The following is a 25,663-nucleotide window of genomic DNA, read 5'->3' on the forward strand; positions in this document are numbered from 1 at the left end:
TAACCAACGATGGAGATCTGGGGAAGACGATATGAAAAATGATTTCCGGACGAAAACTGAGAGTCAGAAGACAAGTGGAGAGAGGCAGAGGGGGACATCAAAAGGGAACTGGGTGGATTTTAGACAGATATTTAGAGGGAAAGGAGGGGAGAGTACAGATGAGGTGAGAGTAACGCAGAGGGGAGAGGAAAGCAGAAAAAGGAATAAGTGAGGGGAATCTAGTGAAGGCCAGCCACGTCTGGGTGGTTTTCCTGAGGAGAGGCTCTTTGATACTCCGGCACTCACACTCCAATGCGTTCAGACAGGAGTTGACAGTGGTTTCGGGCAGCGGTTTGTCTGGCCAGCAAGCTTTGATTTAGAAGACCCTGGACGGTGGGCCGAGTATTTGGCTCTTTGATTTTTGCTAAGTACCTTGGATGGAAAGTCAGCTCTATTTTTCTTTCTTCTTCTCTTCCTTCTCCTTTTTCTTTTAGATTGTCCAAACCAAAGGCTAATGTGTTCCAAGGCTTTTACTTTTTTATTGTTCAGTTTTCAGGTTTTTTTTGTGGGAAAATTTGCAAAAGATGTAACTGGGGTTTGGCAAAAACTAACTGTGACTGCTCTTATCTAAATACTTGAAGTGAATAAATGAACCTATATATTCTGCTGGCAAGGGAAAGATGGAACTGTTTCACTTTACAAGCACAAACCAGCCCTTTGTTATACACTTCATTTCGTACAGAGGGTTTGGACCCTCGGCTACTGAGAAACTGTTCTAAATAGAGCTAACAGTTAGCTAGACTTAATGAGCCCGCTATTGGTTGTTAGCTCTAGCTAATGGATGCCTTCAACAGAGGCATGGAGTCTTAAGTTTTAACCATTAGCCAATTGCTAATGTTTGACTGTGACGTTAACAATAAGCCAGTTGGACGACATGAGGCTTACCGGAAAATACCTACACTGTAAACAACCATCCTACACTCCAAAGTGCTGAGCTGAACCAGATGGACGTTGATGTCCTGGCCAACATTGACTGAACGGCTTTGTTCACTTCCTCCGCTGCCATTGCTAAAACTACAGGCAGACTGCAATTCTAAAACAGCTCAGAAAATCATCGTACACAACTTCTCCTTTTGTTCATTGATTGGACCGGTTGAAATTTTACCAGAAGAATCCAAGTCAATTGGGGGAAATTACAGACAGGTCACTGGAGGGCGATGAGAATCAAGCGAAATTGTGTATGAAGGCAACACCCAGGCTACAAGTATACACAACTTTGTGTTGCATAAATCACATAAAAACCCCAATAAGGTGGAATGAAGCTGGTGGTTACAAGAAATGAAAAAGTTTGGAGTGCATAAATGCTTTTGCATGGCATTGTAGCGGTAAGCATGCATAAGTGGATCCACTGTGGTGCAAAACAAAAAACCTCCAGAGAGGACCAAAGATATGTTACAAAAAATAGGACCAAGGGTGCGTGTGGGTGTGTGTGTGTGTGTGTATATGGAAGTAGAAGAAAGGATGAAAGAGGAAAGCCACTGACGAGCTGCTGGCGAACAATGTTAATAAGCTGTTGGTTTTTCTGGTTTTTCCTCTTTTTGCAGCAGCTGTACGCCGCACAGCTGGCAAGCATGCAGATCTCTCCGGGAGCCAAGATGGCGCCCCTCCCGCAGGCTCCCAACTCCTCCGGTCCGCTTTCACCCTCCAACCTCAAGAGCGAGAAGCGAGCGTCCAGCCCCGTGACTCAGATTAAGGTGCGTGAAAAATCCAATTGCGTTAACGATCGGGAGAGACGTATGAGCCGGAGTCGCGTACGATTATTAGAAGACGGACCTACCGAGCCAGCGGTTCATACTTGTTCCCTGTAATTAATAAACACAGAGTTAAAAACGGCGTCTTAATGCGCGCAACAGGCAACGTAATAACACAAAAGGAAAGAGTGAATGTGCGCTATGGGAAAACACTTAAGTCTTGACGATTAGCGCAAAGTAAAAAAATAAAAATAAAAAAGTGAGAGGCTGGAAATTTGGAAGATGTTGAAACGATGATCTGTGCACGGCCCAGTGCTCTTCACCCTCAATTAGTGGCAGCTTATTTAAAAGTTGCGCTCTGACACACACGCATACACACGCCCACGCACGCACACAGGACACTGGCGCTGGCTGCTGTTTGGCAGGAGCCCAGACCTCTTCACTGGAGAGAGCGTGCGCCTCATCTTTACTCAACAACCAGGCGGTAATGGAAACCACATGTGTTTGTGGGGCACAGCTGCAGCCGGCGTCACAATAGGCCGGCGTCAGAGCTGGCCGCACTCAAACAGTGGTGCAGAGCCCCACCCTCTGTAACCTTTACTGTGCATGCAATACCCCCCACCCACATTAAACCCCCTCGCTGTTTTTCCACGACATGGCTCATCCTAAACTCCTTTCCTCAACACTTTGTCGGCTGCATATTGGATCCGTGTTTGCGACGCGTTCGCAGCCAAACCGAAAATATAGACACAGACACCAATGGTGGGCGCGTGTGTTTTTGTTTTTTTGCTAATGTATAGTTACAAGAATTGATTCGTTCTGTGTTGACATAGTTCTGTACAGAATAATTCTGTCTTTTTGTTTTGTTTGTTTTTTTGGCTTGTTTTCGAAACAATGTCTCAGACCATCCAACAGATCTTTCTGTCACGGACTACTTGAGTAAAACTAAAGTTAGTTTCAAGACTTAGTTTATTAAGAAGAAAACAGCTACCCTATGATGGAGTATTACAGCCATGCTGAGACAAAAATCTAACATTAAAAAACTAAAATCATGAAAATAAAGTAATAAGATTGCAAGAATAAAGGCGTACGAGAATAAAGTTGAAGAAAAGAAAAGAAAATAAAGTCATATTATAACATTAAAAAGTCAGTATTACAAGAACAAAGTTGTACGAGAATGAAGCCAGAATAATACGAGAATAACGGCCTATGAGAATAAAGTTGTAATATGTCAGTGATGTCGTAATATTACCAAAATAAAGTCATAATATTTTGACTTTATTCTTGTATTATTTTTACTTTAATTTTGTATTATTGTGACTTTATTTTAGTCATTTTGGCCAATTTTAAATGTGAGATATCGGTATCAGAAGTGAAAAAAGTGGATCGGTGCAATCCCTAGTCAGAAAGTCCAAACAGGAAAATACAAAAATATCTGGCCTTTATGCCTTTAGTTTTCTGTGGAACATTTCTAAAATCTCATCTTGTCACGTGAATCGCATATCAAGTCCCAGCGGGTCTGTTGAGCAGATCGCGTGTTTACACCCCTGACATCTCCTCTCTTTTCCGGACAGGAAGAAGGATCCACACAGCCATTGAACCTCTCCGCCAGACCGAAGATGGCCGAGCCGTATCGCTCTCCGACGTCGCCCACGCAGAGCCTGCTGCCCGGAAACAAGACCAGCCCAGGTGGCCTGGGCAAGGGTCGCATCCCGAGCCCCATCCCCAGCATGGGCCGAAACGCCTCCCTTGGTAGGTGGCAGAAACACCCCGCCGGACCGAACCCCGTTGAACCTGCTGCTCTCGGCCCAAAGTCACGTCGTGTGTAAAAACGCGCTTCCCCACGTCTACGTCGTACATCCGGCCCCCCCTCCAACACACACGTCCTCGCTTCCGTGTGAGAAAAAAAAAAAAAAAAGAGTCCCTTTAAATGAAAAAACAAAAACATCACGCAGCCAGACGCTTCGCTCCTCCCTGCCACCCACAGACACACTGTGCTGCGCCGCGTGTGCCCGAACGACTGCAGACACCTCAACCCCACCAGGAGACCTCTGCGTGTGTGTGTGTAAAATCTGAGTGAGTGTTTGTGTTTTACAGGAGTCCAAAGCCCTGTATTTAGCCCCAATGAAAACCTGGCAGCGGAAGCAGTGAAACCCAGCACACGTTATTTGGTTTTTAAGAGCTTCCTCGCATTATTGTCTGCCCGCGCTAGACCTTTTATGCCCCTACCTCTGCTATCTGTTATTAAGGCCAATCTAAAGCCTCTCATTATACCACTCCCCCTGCTCCCCACTCCTCACCCTCCACCTCAGAAAACAATTTCACCGGCTTCTCTATTGTGGCTTTGAGGACGAGACGCTTGTGTTCTCTGCAAAAGTTATTTTTCGCCCGTTTTTAGCGGCCACCCAAGCGTACGGTGCCTCCTTTACGCGTGTGCTAATTAAACAAGGAGGGAAACGGAAACTTTACATCCTTTTCTTTTATTTATTTATTTTTACTTCTTTTAATTCCTCAAGTGCGCGTGTGGGGCTTCAAAAGTGAGGAGTGTGGCGCACAAACAAGCAAAGCGGGAGGGAGGGAGGTACTCCTCAGTTCCGGAAACCGGAAAACAACATGTGCGGGCCGTGATGCGAGTCCAAAAATCTGATCTTGGGTATTTAAATGTTAAAATATTCTCTACTTTACCTAAACTAATTAATAAAAAAATTAGGTTGGCCACAGTAACAATTTTGAAATCAACGCTGAACCCCCCAGTATTTCTGGTCTAGTTTCAAGAGCAAACATCTTTGTACATTTGAAAGAAGTCAAAAGGGACTTACAAGTAACTTTTCAGCAAGATATGCAATTCCTTAACATTACTGAATAAGTAATAATCTGCTAAATCCACAAGCAGATTATTTCACTTTAAACAACACATTTCCCCCATGTTATAAGTGGAAAATATCTGTCAGTGGAACTAGAACTTTTTCATCAATACTAAGGAGTTACTCACTTAAAACACTCTTGTACGGTGCTGAAAAGTTCCTAATAAGTTAGTTTAGTCTTATTTCAAGTGTAGAGAGATATTTGCACTAGAAACTAGACCAAAAATACTTGGTGAGATTGTGTTTCTGCTGTGAAGGTCAAACCAGGCTCTGTGACAAGACAGGAAGGACATTTTCTACCAGTTATCTAACATCCCAATTCCACTTTTCTACTTTTCTTTTGTAAACTGAATTTTGAGATTTAGAATCTGAAGATGCAATTTTATCTAACGTTCTTGTGCGCAAATCAAGTGTGTCGCTGTTCATGCTTTCAACCGTTCTCCTCCTTCTGCTGTGTCCGTGTGCAGACATCTTGTCCAGCCTTAACTCGACAGCGTTGTTTGGGGACCAAGACGCGGTTATGAAAGCCATCCAGGAGGCGCGGAGCATGAGGGAGCAGATCCAGAGGGAGCAGCTCCTCCATCAGCAGCAGCAGCCGGGCCACCAGAGTCTGGAGGCCAAGCTGTCCGCACTCAGCAGCATGAACCTCAACAACAGCAACAAGGTTAGAGGGACGTGTGTGTACAAGTTAGGACGTGCCCACTCTTTTCACCAATGAGTTTTATAGGAGTCAGTAAGGTGTAATCTGTTCAATAATACCAAACCTTAAAGGAGCAGTATTATGCAAAATCAACATTTTTTAACTTTACATCATGTTATGTTATTCCCTCATCAAAAACATACCTGGAGTGTTGCTTTGGCTCTTTCATGCATGTTTGAGAAATCCTTTAATCTCCCGTGGCAACCATTAAGCTGTACAAAACGTCTGGGTGGACCTAGCCCCGCCTTCGTGGCACAGCTCCTCCTTTGAGCTCCAATTTCCAAGCTTCTGAGCTTTTGAAATACAGAGCAGCCCTCCCACTCAGCTCCTTCAGACTAGCTGGCAGCAATTAGCAAACACCTGGTGGAATTGCACATCTCCTGAGCTCATTATAGGAGCTACTTCTCAGTGCAATGCTGGTAAAAATGTTAAAAGGTTAATAGAGGAGCCATGTTGTGATGACTTCTTGAAGTTTCAGAAAGTTTTTAAAGAGACATTGTCATGTTCAAGAAACATGACAATGTTTGAGATGATGTGAGTGTTGTGAGCCATCAGATTATGTGTATAGTAGGACATGGTCAGCAATATTACTGTGGTAGACTGTGGTATTCCTGCATATACATTCCTAAATGTTGTAAATGGTAAATGGAATAAGTGTACACAGCGCCTTTCCAGTCATACTGACTAGTAAAAGTACTTTACACTAAACCAACTTCCACCCATTCACACTCACCAACTCGCACACACATATAAACCAATAATAAGGTCATTAGGCAATTTGGGGTTAAGTGGCTTGCCAATGGGCATGTCGACAGGTGACTGGAATTGACCCTATAAACTTCCCATTACAATATGACTGCTCTGTCATTAAACCTTAGTCGCTTTCAGTCACTTTTAGTTGTTACCAATCATCCAAAAGTGTAAGAAGAAGCTATCTCCCACTGGATTATGCTAACACCACCAGCCTGAACCCTTTATTCAAGGCAGGATGCCATCCCTTAGTAACACAAAATTATGGCTTTGACCTATAAAAGTCACAACTGAAATTAGGTGTTGAGACAAGGCAACGTTTTCCCAATTTGCTGTTGTTCAGTTTTGTTGAGCCTGTGTGAATTGTAGCCTCAGGTTCCTGTTCTTAGCAGAGTAATACCCAAGGTTTTAGGTATGATATGTCTTTCATTCATTGATGGTATTCTGCATAGTATAGTTGTAATGAGTAGCTACTAAATTTGAGCTGCTGTTGCCCTGCTGTAATCAGTCTGATATTTGAAATTAAGAAGGTATTTTTGCTCACAAAACTACTGCTGACTGGACAGTTTCTTGTTTCAGACAATGTTCTGTAAACCTGTGAGAATGTTAAGGAAAATCCCATTAAATCCACAGTTTTCTGAAATGTTTAGGCCAATCCATTTGGAATCAGCAACAATGCAATGTTGGCAGTCATTGAACATAACTGTAAACATTGCAGTCATGTAACTGGGACGTAACTGGGATCCAGTCCTGGATATGACGTCCAGTTGTTAGCACATCTTAGACATATCTATGCTACAGCTATCTACTACTATCTATACTGTACCATCAAGTAATGAAGAAACCTGATGAACCCAGTCTTTTTAATCCAGCGTATGGCCCAAGGTAAAGCACCAAACGCCTCTGGAACAGTCACCCAAAAATCAAGTTGCATGCGGCCTTTCCCAGCCCAAACCAGTGTGCAGAGAGCCATATGTTACCAAGTGTTAGCAAGGATTTTTGGCCAGTTTAAAAGACATTACACATAATACTAATGTACCACCTTTGACCTGCTGAAAGGATTCTCCATTTCTCCCCCTAAAGCATTGGTTTCTGTCTCTGTTGCCCCAAAATATACACTTTCTTGGAGAAACGGCGACAACCACCTCCGTGGTTCTGAAGCCGATTCATTCCTGTGGCGCATTTTTCTTTTGTATTACCTTGGCTGAGTGTGCGGGGTTTCTCCTCAGACAGTGCCTCGGTCTGAGGAATATTCATGGATGATATTTGGTGTCATTTGGCTCAGGCTGCTGCTGCTCTTAAGAACTTCTCTTTTTCTCCTCTCGTCTCTCCGGCCACCCAGAAGCCAAGAGCTTTGAAGCGAGAGCAGCTGGGCCAATGACAAGTGATGGTTTTGGCGTGTTAGTGTGTGTATATTTGTGAGCTTGCCCTGACTATGTGAGTGGGGCTTTTTTTTCCCCCTCGGTTTTTGATAGATCATGTTAACATTAGCCTATGTTCATTTGTGTGTCTGTCTGTGTGTGTTCGGCCTGGTTGGGGCGTTTTAGCCCAACTACAGCGCGTGTTTCAGAGACAAATTCTCCTCCTCTAGAGATGTTCAAATCAGAATATTGTAGCAATATACCGATCTCCAGTTTTTGCAAAGCTTTGACCAGCTAATAATGATTTTGGCCTCCCAGTTTTGAGTCAATTTAGGGTTTATCAACTGGCACAGAAGCACTCTCTGTGTTTCTGTTTCAAATGTGAGCAAGTCGGTATCCTGCCAGTGTTGAAAGAGAACAAGTTCGCAATTGCAGTGTTTCCATTGACTAAGAAATATTGTGTTTTTATGCTTGTTCACGCATTAAGTCAGTAAAAATCATGGCAGTGACAGATGTACACAGGTACATGAGATATATTCATATTTCAAAGTGTTGTTATTTGCAGGACCTGCTCATGCTTATGTATGATATGTTTGCTGATCAGGAAACATACAGTTGTTGAATTTCTCACAGGCCTGCAAATAGTCAAGAGCAAAATTATAATCGTCCAGTTCGGTCACCAGAGACATTTCTCTTCCGTGTCTTCTGTTCATTTCTGTCCTTCGGGGTGACCAAGCTAGAGTCTTTGTACTGAGATCTCATATCCACAGGAGAAATTTACATTCCAAAACATCTTCAATCAGTCTGATCAGCCAATCATGGATTCTTAGGATCAGACATTCCAGGGGGGGGAAAAAAAAAACAAGGGGGGATAAGGCGATTACACTGACTCTCCTGTGCAATTGATCCCATGTTGCTCAAAACCAAGCAGATAAAAGGGGAGGAGAGGAAGTCATAAATATTTTAGGGGTGGAGACTTTGAACCCTCTTCAACCCCCAAGTAGGTCATGATTGGTGCGCTCTAAGGATGGGCTGTTTTTGAATCTTCTGGACTTGTTTGGCTTGCATCTTTAGGAAGAAAAACATCCGAAATCTGGTGAAGAAGAAGAGGAAAATCCAGCGCCGTACACAACTTTTGCTCCCGAGTGGGTTTTTCTTTATGAGTCATTATACCAGTAAACACTGAAAAACTCATAAGCATAAATTATATAACAGCTGCAGATAAATTCCTTATAAAAGTTTAATGTGACTTGTCTGCTGCAGGTCCAGCTGAAAGTACCACGGAGATGAGTTTGTGCATCAAAGCGATTTCTTTTCTCCGTTTTTCTTTTTTTTTGCTTACAGTAAAAGTCAGAAACAGTCACACGTTAAGGTGGGCGAGGACCACTGCAAGTTGTTGAAACTCGACATTTTCCAACTTTATAGGAAATAAAAACCAAAGCAATGCAGTTATTTAGTTTACAGCTGCCCGCCTACAAATAAAAAGCTCACTGGGAAAGTTTTAGTGATTGTTTCCGTCGGCGCTTGTTGTCATGTTGTTTGTTCGCCACCTAACAACAGGCACTCGGGCCGTTTTTCTTCTCAAATGTAAATGCATCAACTCTTGAAAAAAAACGGAAAAAAAAAAACTGGACAAACAATTCTGTTGGTGTCAATGTTTTTCTTCTTCTTCTCCTTTTTCCCCCAAACTCCCCAAAGACTTCGCTCTGTCTTAAACAATTCATGGATGGAACTTGCCGGAGAGACCCAAGAGTGTGACTCAATGCTTCCACCTTCGGGAGGCAAGAAGAGCGCCACTCTCTCTTTACCTTGGACCTCCCTTTGCTGTCTGTTCGCAGAATAAGTTTCCGACTCCCCTTGAATATTTTAAGGCTCGGTCCTTTTGTTTTATGAGGCCGCACTGACAGTGGATTTGGGTTTTATTGAGGAAAAGGGGCAGAAGCTGAAACCGATACCTTCGGCGTTGAGCGTTGAGCTATTCATTGCTCCAGCTGACTCGGCTCAAACCCGAGTCGCCGGACGGCGTTTGTGTTTGTTTCGTTGTGTGTGTATTTTAGTCCCATAGGCATTTCTCTGAGACGTAAAAAGTGATCCGAGCCCTCTATCTGTGTGTGTGTGTGTGTGTGTGTGTCCTGGCTCTGCGCTGGCCTTGGCCATGTTAATGTCATTATAGCTGGTGTGCAGACTACAGGCCCGGCCAGTTAGTGGCATTGTTGAGTATCACCTTACGCTTACGTTGCTTCCAGCTGGCCTGCGGCTGCCAGAGCTCACAGAAATAGTCGCTGTGCTTGACTGTGTGGGTGCACACATGTATATGCAAAAGAGAAAGAAAAAGAGCGTGCGCGCTCATTTTTATCTAACAGTCACAAAGCACTCAATAAACCCTGTTAAGCATCTGAAAGACTGAAGCGCTTAAACTGCTCGCTTGTTACGTGATGACAAACTGGACGCGGCCGTTTGTCACGTTACAACATAAGAACAAAGAGGCATGTGGGGGAATCAGTGCACAGTCGGTCCTGCGTAATGAATTGGTGTTCTTGGTATGATATGTATCTGGCTGAACACCAGCAGACTGGATCCAAAAGCAAAAGTGGTTTAAATTTGTAAATCGGTTAAGAAAGGACATAAATACATCTGTTTTCTCGCTCACAGCTCGACTGATAATCTCATAAATATGGTTCATTGGAATTTTGCTTCAATGCTTTTAGCAACAAGGCAGTTCAAAGTAAAAACATAATGCAGTAGCTAATTATGAGACAAGCGATAAACGTTACATTTGATCAAATGCCATCACGAAAAGCCTTCAAATATACGTCAAATATTTTGATAAATGTTCCAGTTCTTATTACCAAAGGCGATTCTAAACAGGCGTCTTTTCATCCTCGATTTAAAGGAAGTCAGTGTTTCGGCAATTTTGCTGTTTTCTGGAAGTTTGTTCCAGATTAGTGGAGCAGAGAAGCTGAATGCTGATACCCCATTGTTTGGTTCTGGTTCTGGGGATGCAGAGTAAGCTAAAACCAGAAGACCTGAGTGGTGTGGAAGGTTGATACCATGGCAACAGGTCTCACCTGAATCAGTTACCAGGCCTCTGTAGGATTGGAGCAGAGACGTACAAACCTTGTGGTACGTCGACTCTTGAGGAGTGGAGCTGGACATCCTTGTTGAGGTATTTTGCTATGTAGAGCAGTTCATGGTTTAATCAATCAAAGTTAGGTGCACCTAAAAAATTTTCTTTTTTTTCTCCTGGCAACTCTTTTTTAACAAACCACACTTGTGAATGTACTGTACTTTGACATTTGCCATGCCTGAAGAGTCTAAGATTGATCTCTTAGGTAAATGTATTGTAGTAATAGCTTCAGGGAAGATTGGCAATTGTCTCAAATATTTTCCTCCTGTGAGTGATCTTTTTCACTATTGAATTTTGGACTTTGAATTGTTTCTAAATGGCATTTTAACCCTTTCAGAATTTGGACTGCAGATAATTGCTTCTATAAGAGTTTTGCTAATGCTACCACATAACTTAATGACCCAGATTAGGAAAAACTGCCAAAAGTCCTTCTCATTATGAATTAAATGAGTTCACTTGATCAGCAGTCGTTTAAATAATGTTCCTACATTTACTCCTACGTCTGCACTTCAGTGCATTGGGTGGATTTTTCCATTTAGGTTTGTTTTTTTAATTGAAATCTGATTTTATGACCTTGTAAAGACTAGGGGTGTCAAGATACATAAAAATCATACAGTTAAAAGAGGGTGTTCTTTTTTTTAATTTATTTTTTACTATAACTGTTTGCCATATTAAGAGAAATTTCACTGCCAACAGAGCGTAGATGTTGTTCCACCTCCAGTGTTTCATTTACGACCATTAAAGTTACTTTCAAATTCCCTTTACGTCGGCTTTTCAAGGACCGATCGCAATATATGTACAAATTTTGCAGTATACAGGAAGCATAAATTTTGGGCTCTTTAATTTAATATGGCCCATTCCACAGAAAGTCTTTTGTCTGTCCAATGTTAGCGTTGGTCAGTACACTCGCACTGTTGAGCAGGAAAGGTCTAGACCAAGGAGAACAAGAGACTTGGTTCTTCTTTTTTAGGAAGCGTGCCCAATGAAACTAGGAGTCCTGATTAAAAAGGGTAACAACCATAATTTTTCTTCAAATGATGTCTGAATGATATATGCTGAAGCAATATATAAAAAAAAAAATGAAAGTGGAACCTTCAAATAGCCTTTTGAGTGTTTTCTTATTAGGAAAATTGACCTCGAGGGGCGGGTAGGTGGGAACAAAGGGCCTTGAATTGGAGAAGTTGTGGGGAAAAAAGAGAGAATAAAGGGAGGTGAAAAAGACAGAGTAGGATTGACTGACAACTCTATCAGCTGAAGAAAATCTGAAGAAGGAAAACGGAGAAAGAAAAGAAAGGGGGGGCCTGAGGTTGCCAAAACTTGATTGGTCCTGGAGGAGACAGTAAACGGTTGTGGGTCAGCTGGAGGGAGGCTGTGCTGGCAGAAAGCAAGTTGTAACTGTGGTAATGAGCTCAATACAGTATGAATTAAAAGAAGAAGAAGGGAAAAAAACACACTGCAAAGTTTGGAGCATTGCCTTGGCAACGGTGGCGGGATGCAAAACGACAAACAGAGAAGAAACCGAGCAGAACAAAAAGCGTCGAGCCACTCTTAAATTTAGAACTACACAGCGACTCAGTGAAGAGTTGAGACGGCCGCATCAGCTGCTGGTATTTGTCTTTTTTTTTTTACAGATTAACAATTTCAAAGCGAGTCTTGCACTTCTTTTCGACCGCTTTCCTCTTTCGTTTCTGTGTATACACGTACTATAATGAGAGACATCTATTACCGTACTCCAAAAAAAGGGCAACGATCCAGTCAGAAACCAGCAAACGCGCCGGCCAAAACTATTTAAATCTCAGCTAAACAAAGGGAAGACAGCTCCTTATTGCATTTGCCACAAAGGGACTTTAAAGAAGACCGAAAAAGGAGAGCGACCGCAAAGGGAATATCTAAAGAATCGTCGACCCGGGGGCCTGTCGTTAATCTATCCCGTTGAATCTTCCCAAACTCTGCTGATGATGTCTTGGTCCATTTAGCAAAACCCCAACTTCTTTTTTCTCTGACTTTTCCATTTGTTTCCTCCCGTTTGCCGCAGAGTCATCTTTCCAAACTGTTTAACCTGTTTAAACATTGCGAACTATAGAACATTTGACATCCAGCCCTTACGGACGGATTGCCAAGATTTCTCTCGCCACATCTTCAGAAAGAGGCATCAGCCGATGCTGCCTTCCACAGGCCGTCCTTTGGCAAGGCATGAGCCTGAACGGGAGGTTCTCTGGAGGCACTCGGACTTGAGTGGCTATTATTCTTCTTTAAGCTGGTTTTCCATTCCTTACTTTATCTCACTCCGTCGCTCCCTCCCTCTCTTTTTCTCTTTTCTTTAGTCCTTTGTTAGGAGGTTGCTTCCTGCGGTGAGCGTGGCACTGCCCAGGCACATGTTCTGTGGTAGGCCTGATTACAGCCCTGCTGTAGTGCTGACATTGGCCTGCACCAACTCCTCATCTATAAACACACACACACACACACACCCACCCACACACACACACACACACATTTGGTGGGCCCTAAGTTCCACCAACTCTGCCAGCAGCTACCGCGGCATGACTTCACCCGGCAACCATTCTTTGCGTCAAACAAAATGCCTCTGTCACCAGAAAAAGAACGGGAGCTAAGAGGGAGGGAGGAGAGAGGCAAGGGGAGAGAAGAAGAGAGAAGAAGAAAGGGAAAAGAAGGGAAGAGTGTAGGATGTGCGGTAACTGTGTGAAGGGGTTTGATGTGTTCGGACGCACTTTGGGATAATTTTAGCCAAGAGGCAACCGAAGACGAGCCGCTCACAGATTGTCTATAAAAGTGGAGTGGCAGGAAGATTTGCCAAATTAGAGCAAGCATGCGATAATGAGAAGATGAAGAACACAAAGGATTAGTCGGGCCTCAAGCTAATGCATCAACCAGACGATGATTTAGGCCGATGTTTGATGATTTTTGAATATCAGCTATTTAGTCTACAGCCAAGTAGTTGCTTGGCTGTAGACAAGGTGCAGAGCTGGGAGGTGCTAACAAGATATTTTGCCACAAGATCTTCTGAACAATATTTTAAATATTTTCTAAACTGAACACAAAAGAAATTTGCGTTTGCTCCATGTTTTTCTTTTCCTACAACAATTCTTCTTGACAATATAGCCAATGCTGTTGCTCAATTATTTTTCATAGACATATTTCAATGTGATTTGGCCACAATATCACGACTAAGTATTTTCAAACCTGATAATTTGGTAGACTCTATTCAAATTGGGGACCAAAGTTGCAACATTAGTTACATTTTCAGCTGGTGAAGTTCACTGACACATTGCACTCTGTCAAATGAACCAAACATTTAGAAACACTTGTTGAGCCCCTGTGGTGGCGCTGCAGCATGAGCAGCTGAACAAAACAACCCAAAAACCTTTGAAAGAGACACTTAACGCAACTTCCTTCTTAACAGAATGTGAACAAAAATGGAGTGGCATCAGATTTTAGCCTTTGCAGGATTTGTCTTTTGTCTTTGGCAAAAGATCACAAGCCATTTCTCCCTCTAGTTCTAGTCTTACACGTTTGTTTAGGTTGTATTGAATGCCCTGCATTTTAGTCCGCTTGCTGCTTTTGGACCGGTCTTTGGTCCGCCAAGCGTTTACATATACATTCGAACCGCACCAGAGTTCACTTCAACCGAACGGAGACGTAAGTGTGTAGGCGGACCAGGGTTCGCTTTTGCAGTCTGCATCGGAGCTTGACTGCTTGACTTCACACATCCCCAAACTGAAAGGACTAAACATGGCGGGTCTGAATGCAACCAAAGGCGTGATAAAGGCTAGTCAAAGGATGTGATGCCATCTCACAGCAGTGTGTGACCAAGCAGGTCGACTTGGTAATTCGACTTGATAAGTTTTCATGGGTACAACCTTTATATACTCTGCTGCTCCACCCACAAATGCATTTTCTATATAAAGTGCTCCCTACAAAGGAAAAATATATGAGATATATTAACCTTTCTGAAATACAAAATACATTTTGTAAGCATTGTGAGGATACTGCAACTGGCTAACCGTTAGCTTTGAACTGGATAGTTGGGATTTACTTCTGAGCTATTGGGGCAAACCTAATGTGCTATTTTATTGCACTTTTCAATAACCTTGACTGCATTTGATCGTATTTTCTTCAAATTCTGCATTTTCACAAAATGTTAGTGTAAAAAAAAATATATTTCCCCCCAAGCCCATGCACCAATTGTTTGGCATCATCTGGACGTATCATCACATCTTTACATTCTACAAATAAACCCTAGAAGAAAGTTCAGTCAACTGCAGCTTAGTAAGCAATGCAGCTGCACGCGCTGTGAGAGCAGGTGGCTCCTCTGTCGTCATCTGTACTGGGGGTTCTCTCTCCTCTGCAGGGTGTGTGTGAAGCTGAGCAGATCTGTACATATATGCATGGGTATCAGATGAACCATGTCCAACACCAGATACTTAAGAGGCTCAAGTACATACAGAAAAAAGCTATCTCTTAATCCAGATCGTCTCAAAATATACATTGATTTTTCACACACAGATTCCTGGGGGAAAGAGATATGAGCCATATAGATCAAAATGATTTGAATGGAATGTTAACGAAATGAAACCTGGAGATTTAGGTGTTATTAATTTAGTACAGTGCAGAAAAATCATTGGTGAACAATTCAAAACCACTGCTATTCTTTTTTTCCTCACTACGCTACACACAAACCGATTGCCACGGAAACTGACTGACAACAGCCACACTAATTTGTCAGGATTTAGCACCAAAACCTATCAAACATTTCCCTCACAAAGAACAGAACATTTAGTCCATTGCAGTGTTATGTCTTCAGGCTTGATGTCTACTTTACGATTGTTAGCAAGTGATAGTCTGAACACAGTGGTGGTTGATTAACTAATTCAACCACCTGCTCTACTGATGATCTGTTAGAGTTGATGTGTGGGTCACCTTTTTTTTTTACTGAACTGAAACACACTGAATTCTGCAGCAAATCTACAAGTAAAGGTTGTCAAAGTCAAGCAAGCACAACTAACCTACTCTCCTCTCCCGCTCTATTTTTATTCGATTAATTTTTTTTATGACCTGTGAAATGTGGTACTCTTGAACCTTGTTATCTAGCTGTCATAGTGTTGACAATTAGTTGACAATTAATTGCAAAGCACAGCGTTCCTTAAGCTGAAACCAATGATAGTCATCGCCTGTGAGCAGCTTTTTACCTTCCAACAGAACGCTGGAGGTCGGAATCTTGCGCATGTGACGTCACGTTATAAAAAACCCTATTTAAAATAAACAAACAAGGCTTAACCTGGTGGGGTGGCAAGTAAAACCTGGCAGCCCGCCAGGCTCATAATCCACCGGGGGAAGCCCTGAAGTTTATACAGGTTTTCCTTTGTTGCAGGAGCGGCTTCACTACGAGACTCTCAGCCAGCATCTGGGGAAGCTTGGGGAGGACACAGGGAAGATGGTCCATCGAGTCATCGACCTGACGAGACCAGAGGATCTGGATGGTGGGTGCCTCAGTTGGACCTCCACTCCACTTTTGAACCAAACTTTTCCTTTCTTTGCTGCATGTTATGTGTTTTTTTTCTCTCTTTTTTCTGATGAGATTTGTAATAATCCAGGCAACTCAAAACCATTGACAGATGTATCAAACGTAGATCAACAAGTGTTGGTACAGATATAGGTAACCTACTCCAGTTTAGTTGGCTCCAGGACCTCAGTGAAGTACGCCGCTGTCTGGTGTCTTTGAAACATTTAGATGACATTAGCCGTTAAAGTGTGCTATTTGTCTTCAGTGTGCAAAACCAAAGCCGGACGGAGCTTAAGGCAGTCCGGCTTTGGACTGCCTTAATGATGCCTAGAAATGATGAGAAATGACATCTGAGTACCTAATGTTCCAAGCATTCCACGCAGCATAAAATATTCTCCTTGGATATTGCCTTGGATCACTCTGACCTCAACCCACCTGTTTCTCATAAAGCACCAGTGTTTACACAAGATGAGAAGCTGAGGAGTACTCATCATGATTTAGTTTAGAGGCAGAGGATAAACACAGGAGCCTGGGGACTGAGATAGTATCAGTCAGGAGCAAACCGACTGCAGCGTGCAGCGTTCATGTCAAGAAGTGGAGGGCATCCCAGAAAGACCTCAATAGACTTTTGTTGTACTCCTCAACCCAACAAGCACAGGGTTAAGTTCTTTGTCAGACTTTGTTTTTTTCTGATGGAAAGTTGGGAAATGAATCTTAACAAGTATAAAGCAAATGTCTTTGTTTGTCATCTCTTAGGGAATAATATCACAGAGGCACGGGTGTTCAGAGAGGCACGAGGCAGGAACAGCAGCGAGCCCCACATCAAGAGGCCCATGAACGCCTTCATGGTTTGGGCTAAAGACGAAAGGAGGAAGATCCTGCAGACCTTCCCCGACATGCACAACTCCAACATTAGCAAGATCCTGGGTGAGAATCTTGACTTCTCCACTTTGGACAAAGAATGTTTATTTCACTCAAGTTTGCTGGCGAACTAAAGTATGAACTCCTCCACAGCAACAGCTAAAACCAGTGTCAAAGTTTCAAACGCGTTTCCTTAAACAAATGGTTAAGGAATGCATCAAGGAAGGCGGCACAGTGTCAAGCAATGCCCAATTCCAGATTGGAAAAGGCAACGGTCTACCAATGAGACCTTAACGTCAAACAAAATAAAAATGGTTTATTAGTTCAGTAGTTATTTCCTGCCCTAAACAGATGCATCACTATCATTGTCCATGTATTTACTCAATTTGATCATTTTGAAAATAAATTTATTTAATGGGAACACGTCAATTTCGGTTTGTCCTGTCTGTCTCTGTGTTGCCCTGCGACAGACTGGCGACCTGTCCAGGGTGAACCCGCCTCTCGCCCGAAACGTTAGCTGGATATAGGCACCAGCACCTCCCGACCCCACCAGGGACAAGGGTGTTAGAAAATGGATGGATGGACATCAATTTCGACAGACACTATTGTTTGTTGATGAAAAGTTTTGGCACTAAGACGAGGAAGAATAAGACGACGGGAAGTTGTGGCGCGCCTTGTTTTTTAATGACTTGTTGCGTGAACAAACTAATTGAATTGTGCTATTAATTGTTTCTTATTTGATGGAAACGCCATAATTGCAACATTGTATTTTTTCAACTTTAATGGAATACTGACAAAGATTTGCGCAGATCTGTAATGGAAACGCAGCGACATAAGCGACAGATGACATAATTGTCGGTGTTCTACTCGGCTGGCGCACATTATCAATATCCATTGTCTGGGCGTTGTTCCAGACAATAAGCACTATTTTTGTAACGCTAGCTGTTTATGCTAATTATGCTAATTGCTAATGTAGAATGCTAAATACATGTGAGATCTGTCATTGTTTTGTTTGCTTTAAAGACTGTCTAAAGACGCTTCATTCTAGCAGGTCATAGCTTTGCAAAACGGAATAAAATAAAATAAAAACAACAACAACACAGGTTTAATTCCTAGGAACAACTTTTCTGCTAACTCAACCCAAGATATCCTCCCTCCCATCCCAAGATAAAGTAACGTGTCTCCTTTTTTTCCCCCGCCGCTCTCATTAGCTTACCCTCCCTCTGTATTTCACAGTTCACAGGGTTCCTTACCAACAAGCTGCAGATTATGAGAGGCACTAATGTGTTTTTCAGGCCAGGAACGCGGCACACACAGAGCTCCACTGTGCCACCTTGACTCGTGTGATGGATGCATTCAGTTGAAATCCTTGTGGATTCTGACCTCCTCCACACAGATATCCATTCACGCCGCGCTGAGCGTAACGGCTGTTCCTCGAAGCATTCCTAAGACCGCCGATGTCCAACGCAGAGTCGGGAGCCAGCAGAACGTAAATGCTGCTCCTGAGTGAACGGACCGCTTTTTTTTCCTCCAGAGGTTCTGCGGTGTTGACTTGGTTTTGATTAACAGGCGTCATTATTTCAGTGAAGAAAACTGGGAATAAGTCCTGTCGGCCGTTATTATGCTTGTGTAACAAGACTCCGAGAGAGAGAGACAGAGAGAGAAATAAAGAAATTGTGTACGTGTATACGACCGTACGTATACAGAGCATGTCCTTCCAACACAAAAACACAGCTGGGCTTTTTGGGGAGAAGGTGGGTGGCAGGCTCGAAACAAACTCCCCTGTGTTTCCTGTGTCACAAAAGTACAAGGAAAGTTTGTGATGAAACTCGATAAACAGACAAGCGAGGCTGAGTGTGTATAAGCAAAGTGCTTCACAGATGTGCTGCCTTCTCGCCGTAATGGCCTCGTCCACTTGTTCGGAAGGTCCTCTTTACCAGGAAACAGTAGAAGTACACAATGTATCATTCTTCCTGGGCGAAGAGGGAGCAGACAGGAATCCACTCCAGGTATTAAACAGCCTCTAATACCTGATGGTGGGTTGTCAGGTTAATACGACGGAGTATTAGAACTATTCTAGGTAGAAAACAAGGAAGAGTACATTTCTGCCAAAAAACTAAGAAATTTTGAGACATACATTTTTTTTTAGAAAAACAAGGAAATGTATGAGCTTCAAAAGTGGAAAACTTGCAAGAAAAAAACTCAGAAAGTTTGGAAGTTTTTTCTAGACAATTTCTGAGATCAATCGCAAAACTTCTACGTTTTTTCTCGCATGTTTTCCTCTTCAAACCCAGAAATTTCCACATTTCATTTTTTTCTAAAAATTTCTAACATTAATCTCAAAATTTCTACGCTTCTTTCTCACAAATGTTCGACTTGTAGAAAAATGTGTGGAAATGTTTAAGTTTCAAAAGTCCAAAATTTTCAAGATTTGTTTTGTTCTTATAAAAAAATAAAAAATACAGCAGGAAAGCCTATAATATAGATTACAAATGTACATGTTTTTAAATGTGTTGTTCTTTCACTCTTTTATATGGTTGATTTCTACATAAATTGCATGTTTCAAGTTGTCGTTGCAAGAAAGAAAAGACCAAAATTCCAACGCTGCGTTTCAGGTTCTCGCTGGAAAGCCATGACCAATCAGGAGAAGCAGCCGTACTATGAGGAGCAGGCCCGCCTCAGCAAGATCCACCTGGAGAAATATCCCAACTACAAGTACAAGCCGCGGCCCAAGAGGACCTGCATCATCGACGGCAAGAAGCTGCGCATCGGGGAGTACAAGCAGCTGATGCGCTCGCGGCGTCAGGAGATGAGGCAGTTCTTTGTGGGGTGAGTGTGGCTGGGGTTTCACTCTGGGCTTTCTGAGCCCGTTTCTCCATTGCGGGCGACACGTCATTCCTCGCTTGTGCTCGTCATCGCAAAAATGACGAGAAAATCCCATGTTAGTGTTACTGGCACCAGACCTAGGGGAATCTGAGCCAGTATCAAGCGGTGCAAAGGCACAGGAATCCTTTGCACCCAATTTCTGTGGATCACAGAGGAAGCGAGTTGAAACAATGTTACTCTGGCAGAGCTCGTTTATTCTGAGCCGCGCATTTTCAATTAAACAAACACAACCACAATACAATTCAAATGCAGTCAACAACATCCGGAGTTTCCACAAAGAAATAAAATAAAATAAAATAAAATAAAATAAAATAAAATCCTCAAATAAAATAACATAATAGCAAAAGAAATTAAGAAAATCTAATCCTAAATTAACATAACCCAACTGAACAAAACATTCCATCTACAACACACAGTAAACTGACACACCAACGTTTGTCAGTTACAACTGTTTTTTTAACGTTTGTCAGTTGTAACCGTTACAGCGGCCACAAAAGAGATCAAGCCCACCACAAATAAATACACTGTTATAAGAAACAAAAATATTATAATGCTACCCAAACAATACTGACCGATCAAGTGATATAAATAAATTTAAAAATCCCCAAGGCTCCAACAACAAAAAGCAAGCTACACGCCGACACAGATCAACGGCAATACAAAACTTTGCAATTATACATGTAAGTTATACAATAGACTCCGAAATTAATCTTTATATATGTACAGATCATTTTACATGGCTTATGAGAGTGGCCTTCTATCTTACCTGTGGATCACAGAGGAAGCGAGTTGAAACAATGTTACTCTGGCAGAGCTCGTTTATTCTGAGCCGCGCATGCCCAGAGCCAGGAAACTCGTTCTCCTCGCTAGACCCACAGCGGCGCGAGAGCGCCCCCACTGGCAAGAAGACACACGCACACAACAAACACGTCTACACACACAGGAAAAAAACAAAGACAAAAGACAAGACCAACTCCGATAGAAAAATAGGGGGTGTATTTTCTATTTAGTTATTGATTTTTTTTTTTTTACCTTTTTTTCTCAACCCACTACACTCTCCCCCGTTTTAAAAGATGTCTCCAGACATCCGGAACAGAATTAACAAATATAACCATGAAAAGTCAGGTTTGTCGCTTGAAATGTCTATCATTTGTCAAAGTGTCACTGTCCTAAAATGTCCATATTGGCATACAGTCAGATGTAGCAGGGTAAGACAGTATGGGGCAAGGAAGACATGCAATCATCAGGTTTACTCCAGGTTGCAATGGGTGATAGGATGGTTGACCCAGATGGTCATATGTGAAGACCTCTCTAGGTTTTACAGCTCTGGCTGACCTCCTTACTGGCAGCACTTCTTCTGGTGTGTGCATGCCAGATTCAGAACTATCCCCTTGTTCCTCCAACCCTCCATTTTCCACCACATTCTGCATTAATGGTTCTCCATATAGTTCTTCAGTTAGTGGTGCCACTGGAGGTACAAATTCTTGTACCACCAACTGTGTTGAACTTTGATGTGGCATTTCAGCATTCTGTCCTAAATGTCCTGCAGGCTGGAACTCTGAAGCTCCTGCTCTGAGATTACGGTGGATATTTGGTTGAGGAACATAAACAGGAATAGTTCTGAGGACATAGTTGTACTCTTCTTCCTCGTCAGAATTTTCATATTTCTGCTCGACTGTCAGATTGTCATTATTCTGGCATTCAGTCTGTCTTCGTGTTTGGTTTGAGGATTTAATCTGTTCATCTTGATCAAAGGGCAATTCATTAACAGGTAGCAGTAGATTCCGATGCAAAACACGGAATGTTTTGTTTCCAGTTTCTGGTTGTACACGGTAGATGGGCCCATCACCGATCCTGTCAACAACTCGATGAATATTTTTCTCCCAATAAGCACGGAGTTTTCCTGGACCACCTCTCTCAGATAGATTTCTTACAAGAACCCGATCTCCTAGTTGTAATGCAACCCCTTTAGCATGGCGATCATAATATTGTTTCCCTTTTTCAGAGGATTTCGCACTGTTCTCTGAGGCAATTTTGTATGCCTCCTGCATCCGTGAAGCCCATTTTTGTGCATACTCATGTCTAGAATGTTGCTTCTCTTCAGATTTTAAATCAAAAAGCAAATCAATTGGCAAACGGGGATCTCTGCCATACAGAAGAAAGAAAGGTGAGTAACCTGTTGACTCGTGTTTAGTACAATTGTATGCATGAACTATGTGTGGCAGGTGGTCTTTCCACTCAGATTTTTTTTTTTCATGCAGGGTGCGAAGCATCTGAAGAAGAGTTCGGTTTAGACGCTCGACTGGGTTCCCCTGGGGATGATATGGAGTTGTTCGAGAATGGGTTATTCCTGCTAGTTGTTGGAGTCGGTGGAACAGATTGTTCTCAAACTCTTTTCCCTGGTCATGATGTAACTTTTCAGGGTAGCCAAAGCGGGGAATAAAGTCATAAAAAATCTTCTCCGCTGCCGTTTTGCCTGATTTGTTCTTAGTTGCATAGGCTTGTGCAAAGCGAGTAAAATGATCAACCAGTACCAGAATGTACTCATAACCACCTCTGCTTGGTTCAAGGTGCAAATAATCTACAGAAATGAGCTCAAAAGGACTGGTGGTTGTTATTGAACCCATTGGTGCTTTCTGGAGCTGGTTTGGTTGTTTCTGCTTGACACAACTGCACTGACGAATGACATAATCTTCAATGTCATTTTGCATAAAAGGCCAATAAAACCTCTCTCTGGCAAGCTGGATGACTTTGTCAGCACCAACATGCCCCATATCATCATGTAGCGTTTTTAACACAGTTTGCTTCAGTTTACTGGGTAAAACTAGCTGTTTTCTGTGTTCTGTCTGTCTGTACAACACTTCCCTGTCCAATGTTAGTCTTTTCCACTCATTTACAAGCCTGCGTGTCTCTCGACCCATCTGACTCTTATCTTTACTGTTTGGCTTCCACCCTTTCATTTTCAGGTTTATCACCTCACAGATGACAGAATCTTCCCTCTGTGCCGCACTAATATTATCTGGGGTAATAACTGGGGTGCCTTCAATGTTTGTGTCGTCATCAATGTGGTGCAAATTTAATGCAGCCACCCATGGTACATCACCATCTCTCATAGCTTTGTCCCCCTGCCAGGTTGCAGAGACCACCTCTGGGGGCATGACTTCTGTATATTCACTCAGATGATTCTCTAGAGGGACTGGGTAACGTGAGAGGGTGTCAGCATCAGCGTTAGTTTTTCCAGGTCTATACTTTATGGTGAAATGAAAGTCAGCTAGCTCCCCAACCCAGCGATGTCCAGTGGCATTTAACTTAGCTGTGCTCAGGACATAAGTAAGGGGATTGTTATCAGTGTACACAGTGAAGGTGGGTGCATAGTACAGATAATCCCTAAATTTATCACAAATAGCCCACTTTAAAGCCAAAAATTCTAGCTTGCCGGAATGAAGATGGTAATTTTTCTCAGCAGGTGTGAGTGTTCTGGACCCATATGCGATAACACGGAGCTTGTTTTCCTGTTGCTGATAAAGTACTGCTCCCAGACCTTCATTTGATGCATCAGTGTGGAGGACAAAGGGTACATTAAAATCTGGGTAGGCCAATATGGGTGGACTTGTTAGCATGTCAACAAGCTGGGACACTACATTGCTGTGTGTTGTTGTCCACTTTACTGGGGTTTTGGATGGTAACTGGCCACCATTCTTAGACTTCGACCGGATTTCCGAATTAGCTGAGTCGGGTTTCTGATTACACTCTCTGGAGCTTTCTATGAGTTTGAACAGTGGTTTAGCTACCCTGGAAAAGTCCTGAATGAAAGTGCGGTAATAGCCTAGGAAACCTAGAAGGGCCCTAACCTCTCCCACGTTTTTTGGTTCTCTGTCTTTAAGTTGTCTCACCGCCTCAAGATCTTGTGGGTCAATCTGAACACCTTCACCAGTCACTAATCGGCCAACATATCTGACCTGACGTTTAAAAAACTCACATTTTTTTGGTCGCAGTTTGACACCGTGCTCTCGCAGGCGGCGAAGCACAAGCCTCAAATCATCAATGTGATCCTGGAAAGTTCTGGAAAAACAAAGCACATCATCCAAATATGGAGAGCAGCACTCATCCCTCAGACCATCGAGGATCCCTTCCATGCATCTTTGGAAAGCAGCTGGTGCATTAGTAAGGCCAAATGGGAGGCGGACCCACTCATACAAGCCCCAAGGTGTGCTGAATGCAGTCATGTGTCTTGAACTCCCATCAACAAAACCTTGATGATATGCACTGCCTTGGTCAAGTAGTGAAAACCACGAGTAACCCCCCAGATTGTCCAACAAATCTTGGATACGTGGAAGTGGGTGGCGGTCAGCAATAGTTCTTTGGTTCAGTTTCCTAAAATCAATACAAAGTCGTAAACTCTGGTCTTTCTTTCTGACGCAGACGACAGGGGACGAATATGGTGAGGTGGATTTCCTAATCCAATCATGGTCGAGAAGATTTTGTACATATTCTTTCACCTCCTTATATAAGGGTTTAGGAATTGCATTATAGGACATCTGGACAGGTGTTTCATCCTTAAGGTGAATTTTCAACTGCAAATTTGGAATGCAGCCAATGTCAGAGTCATGCTGAGCAAAGACTTCCGACTCCTCATACAACATATCCCTGACTAATTTCTGTTCATTCTTCCCCAAGTGAGACAAATCAACAGGAGGATGCCACCTCAGACACGTCTCATCTTGTGTCTCACTGGTTTCTGGTACTAACTGTACTGTGCATGAGGTTAAAGGAAGATGAGGGGTTGTCCATGAATCATTTTGGTTGTACTGAACTGGATTCACTTCTATGACCTCCTCTAAATTTCCTATAATTGTTCTCTTACCAAGGTAGATGTCACGTTTAGTGGGGTTTTGAATGGGGATTTTAACAACCGCTGTTAATTCACTGAGAACCTCAACAAGAGCTGGGAAAAGCTCTAGACCTTCAGGGCAATTATTCTCAACACTAGGCTGGAATAGCATTGAACCACCTCTTGGCCGTTCCCTAACTTTGCACTCCACTTCACAAATATGTCCTGCTGGGATGATCACACCTTTATTACCAGTCCTCACACTGCAATGGGTAGCCTCATCAGAGGTTGAAATCTGGAGGGCAGAAACCAAAGCCTCGACTGCTCTGTCAGTAACACTTAGAGTCTCTTTAAGTAAGGCAGTAATATCAGCTCCATTTCTTTCTTCTGTGTGGCTTTTAATAATCTCTGCAATTACATTACTGCCTAACAGAGGACAGTTAAGGCGGTCCTGACTAATTAATATTGGTACCTGTATGGTAACATGGCCATGGTTCACACTACAGATCTGAAGTTCAACATCAACCCAACCATCAAATGGGACATTGGTGCCATTTGCTGCTGCAATTTCTAAGTGCTTGTTAGAAATAAGGGACTCTAGAGGCTGAATCTGAACACCAGGAAGAGCTCTCTCTATCCATTCTTTCCCTATCATAGTTACTTGTGCTCCTGAGTCGAGCAGCATTTCAAGCGGCACCCCATTGATGGCACATGACACCATACATCTTTTACCAATGAGCTGTGCAAGATGTTTTCTTTGTGGAGGTTGACAGGTTTCATGAGGTTTGACAGGATGGGTGGTTTTAGAGTTGTGGAATGACTTTGGGGCCTCCTTTGTCATCCTGGTCACTGGTCGCCCCTCTTCAGTGACCTTTCTGCGTTTCCCGACATCTTTCTTTGCAGACAACCAACAGCACGATGGCCAGCTTGGCCACAGCTGAAACAATGAGGGCAGTTAACTCGGCCTTGCTCTACACAGTTGCTACATCTGCCTCTGGTGTCAGCTGGAGCTGCTGGGAGGTGATTTTTAGG

General features: G+C 42.8%; 1 protein-coding gene across 3 annotated transcripts in view; it reads left to right on the forward strand.

Moving 5' to 3' along the window:
* LOC116736960 (transcription factor SOX-6-like) overlaps positions 1-25,663 on the forward strand; it is a 154,320-nt gene that overhangs the window by 119,364 nt on the left and 9,293 nt on the right. For 2 of the 3 annotated variants that reach the window (XM_032589872.1, XM_032589863.1), the window contains 6 exons: positions 1,584-1,733; positions 3,305-3,482; positions 5,062-5,258; positions 15,922-16,030; positions 16,810-16,980; positions 19,530-19,743. In XM_032589872.1, coding sequence (XP_032445763.1) covers positions 1,584-1,733; positions 3,305-3,482; positions 5,062-5,258; positions 15,922-16,030; positions 16,810-16,980; positions 19,530-19,743 — 1,019 coding nt within the window. The remainder of the gene's footprint in view (positions 1-1,583; positions 1,734-3,304; positions 3,483-5,061; positions 5,259-15,921; positions 16,031-16,809; positions 16,981-19,529; positions 19,744-25,663) is intronic. The other variant, XM_032589883.1, reaches the window with a different exon arrangement.

The sequence above is a fragment of the Xiphophorus hellerii genome, chromosome 2, assembly GCF_003331165.1.
Source record: "Xiphophorus hellerii strain 12219 chromosome 2, Xiphophorus_hellerii-4.1, whole genome shotgun sequence".
NCBI classification, from domain to species: Eukaryota; Metazoa; Chordata; class Actinopteri; order Cyprinodontiformes; family Poeciliidae; genus Xiphophorus; species Xiphophorus hellerii.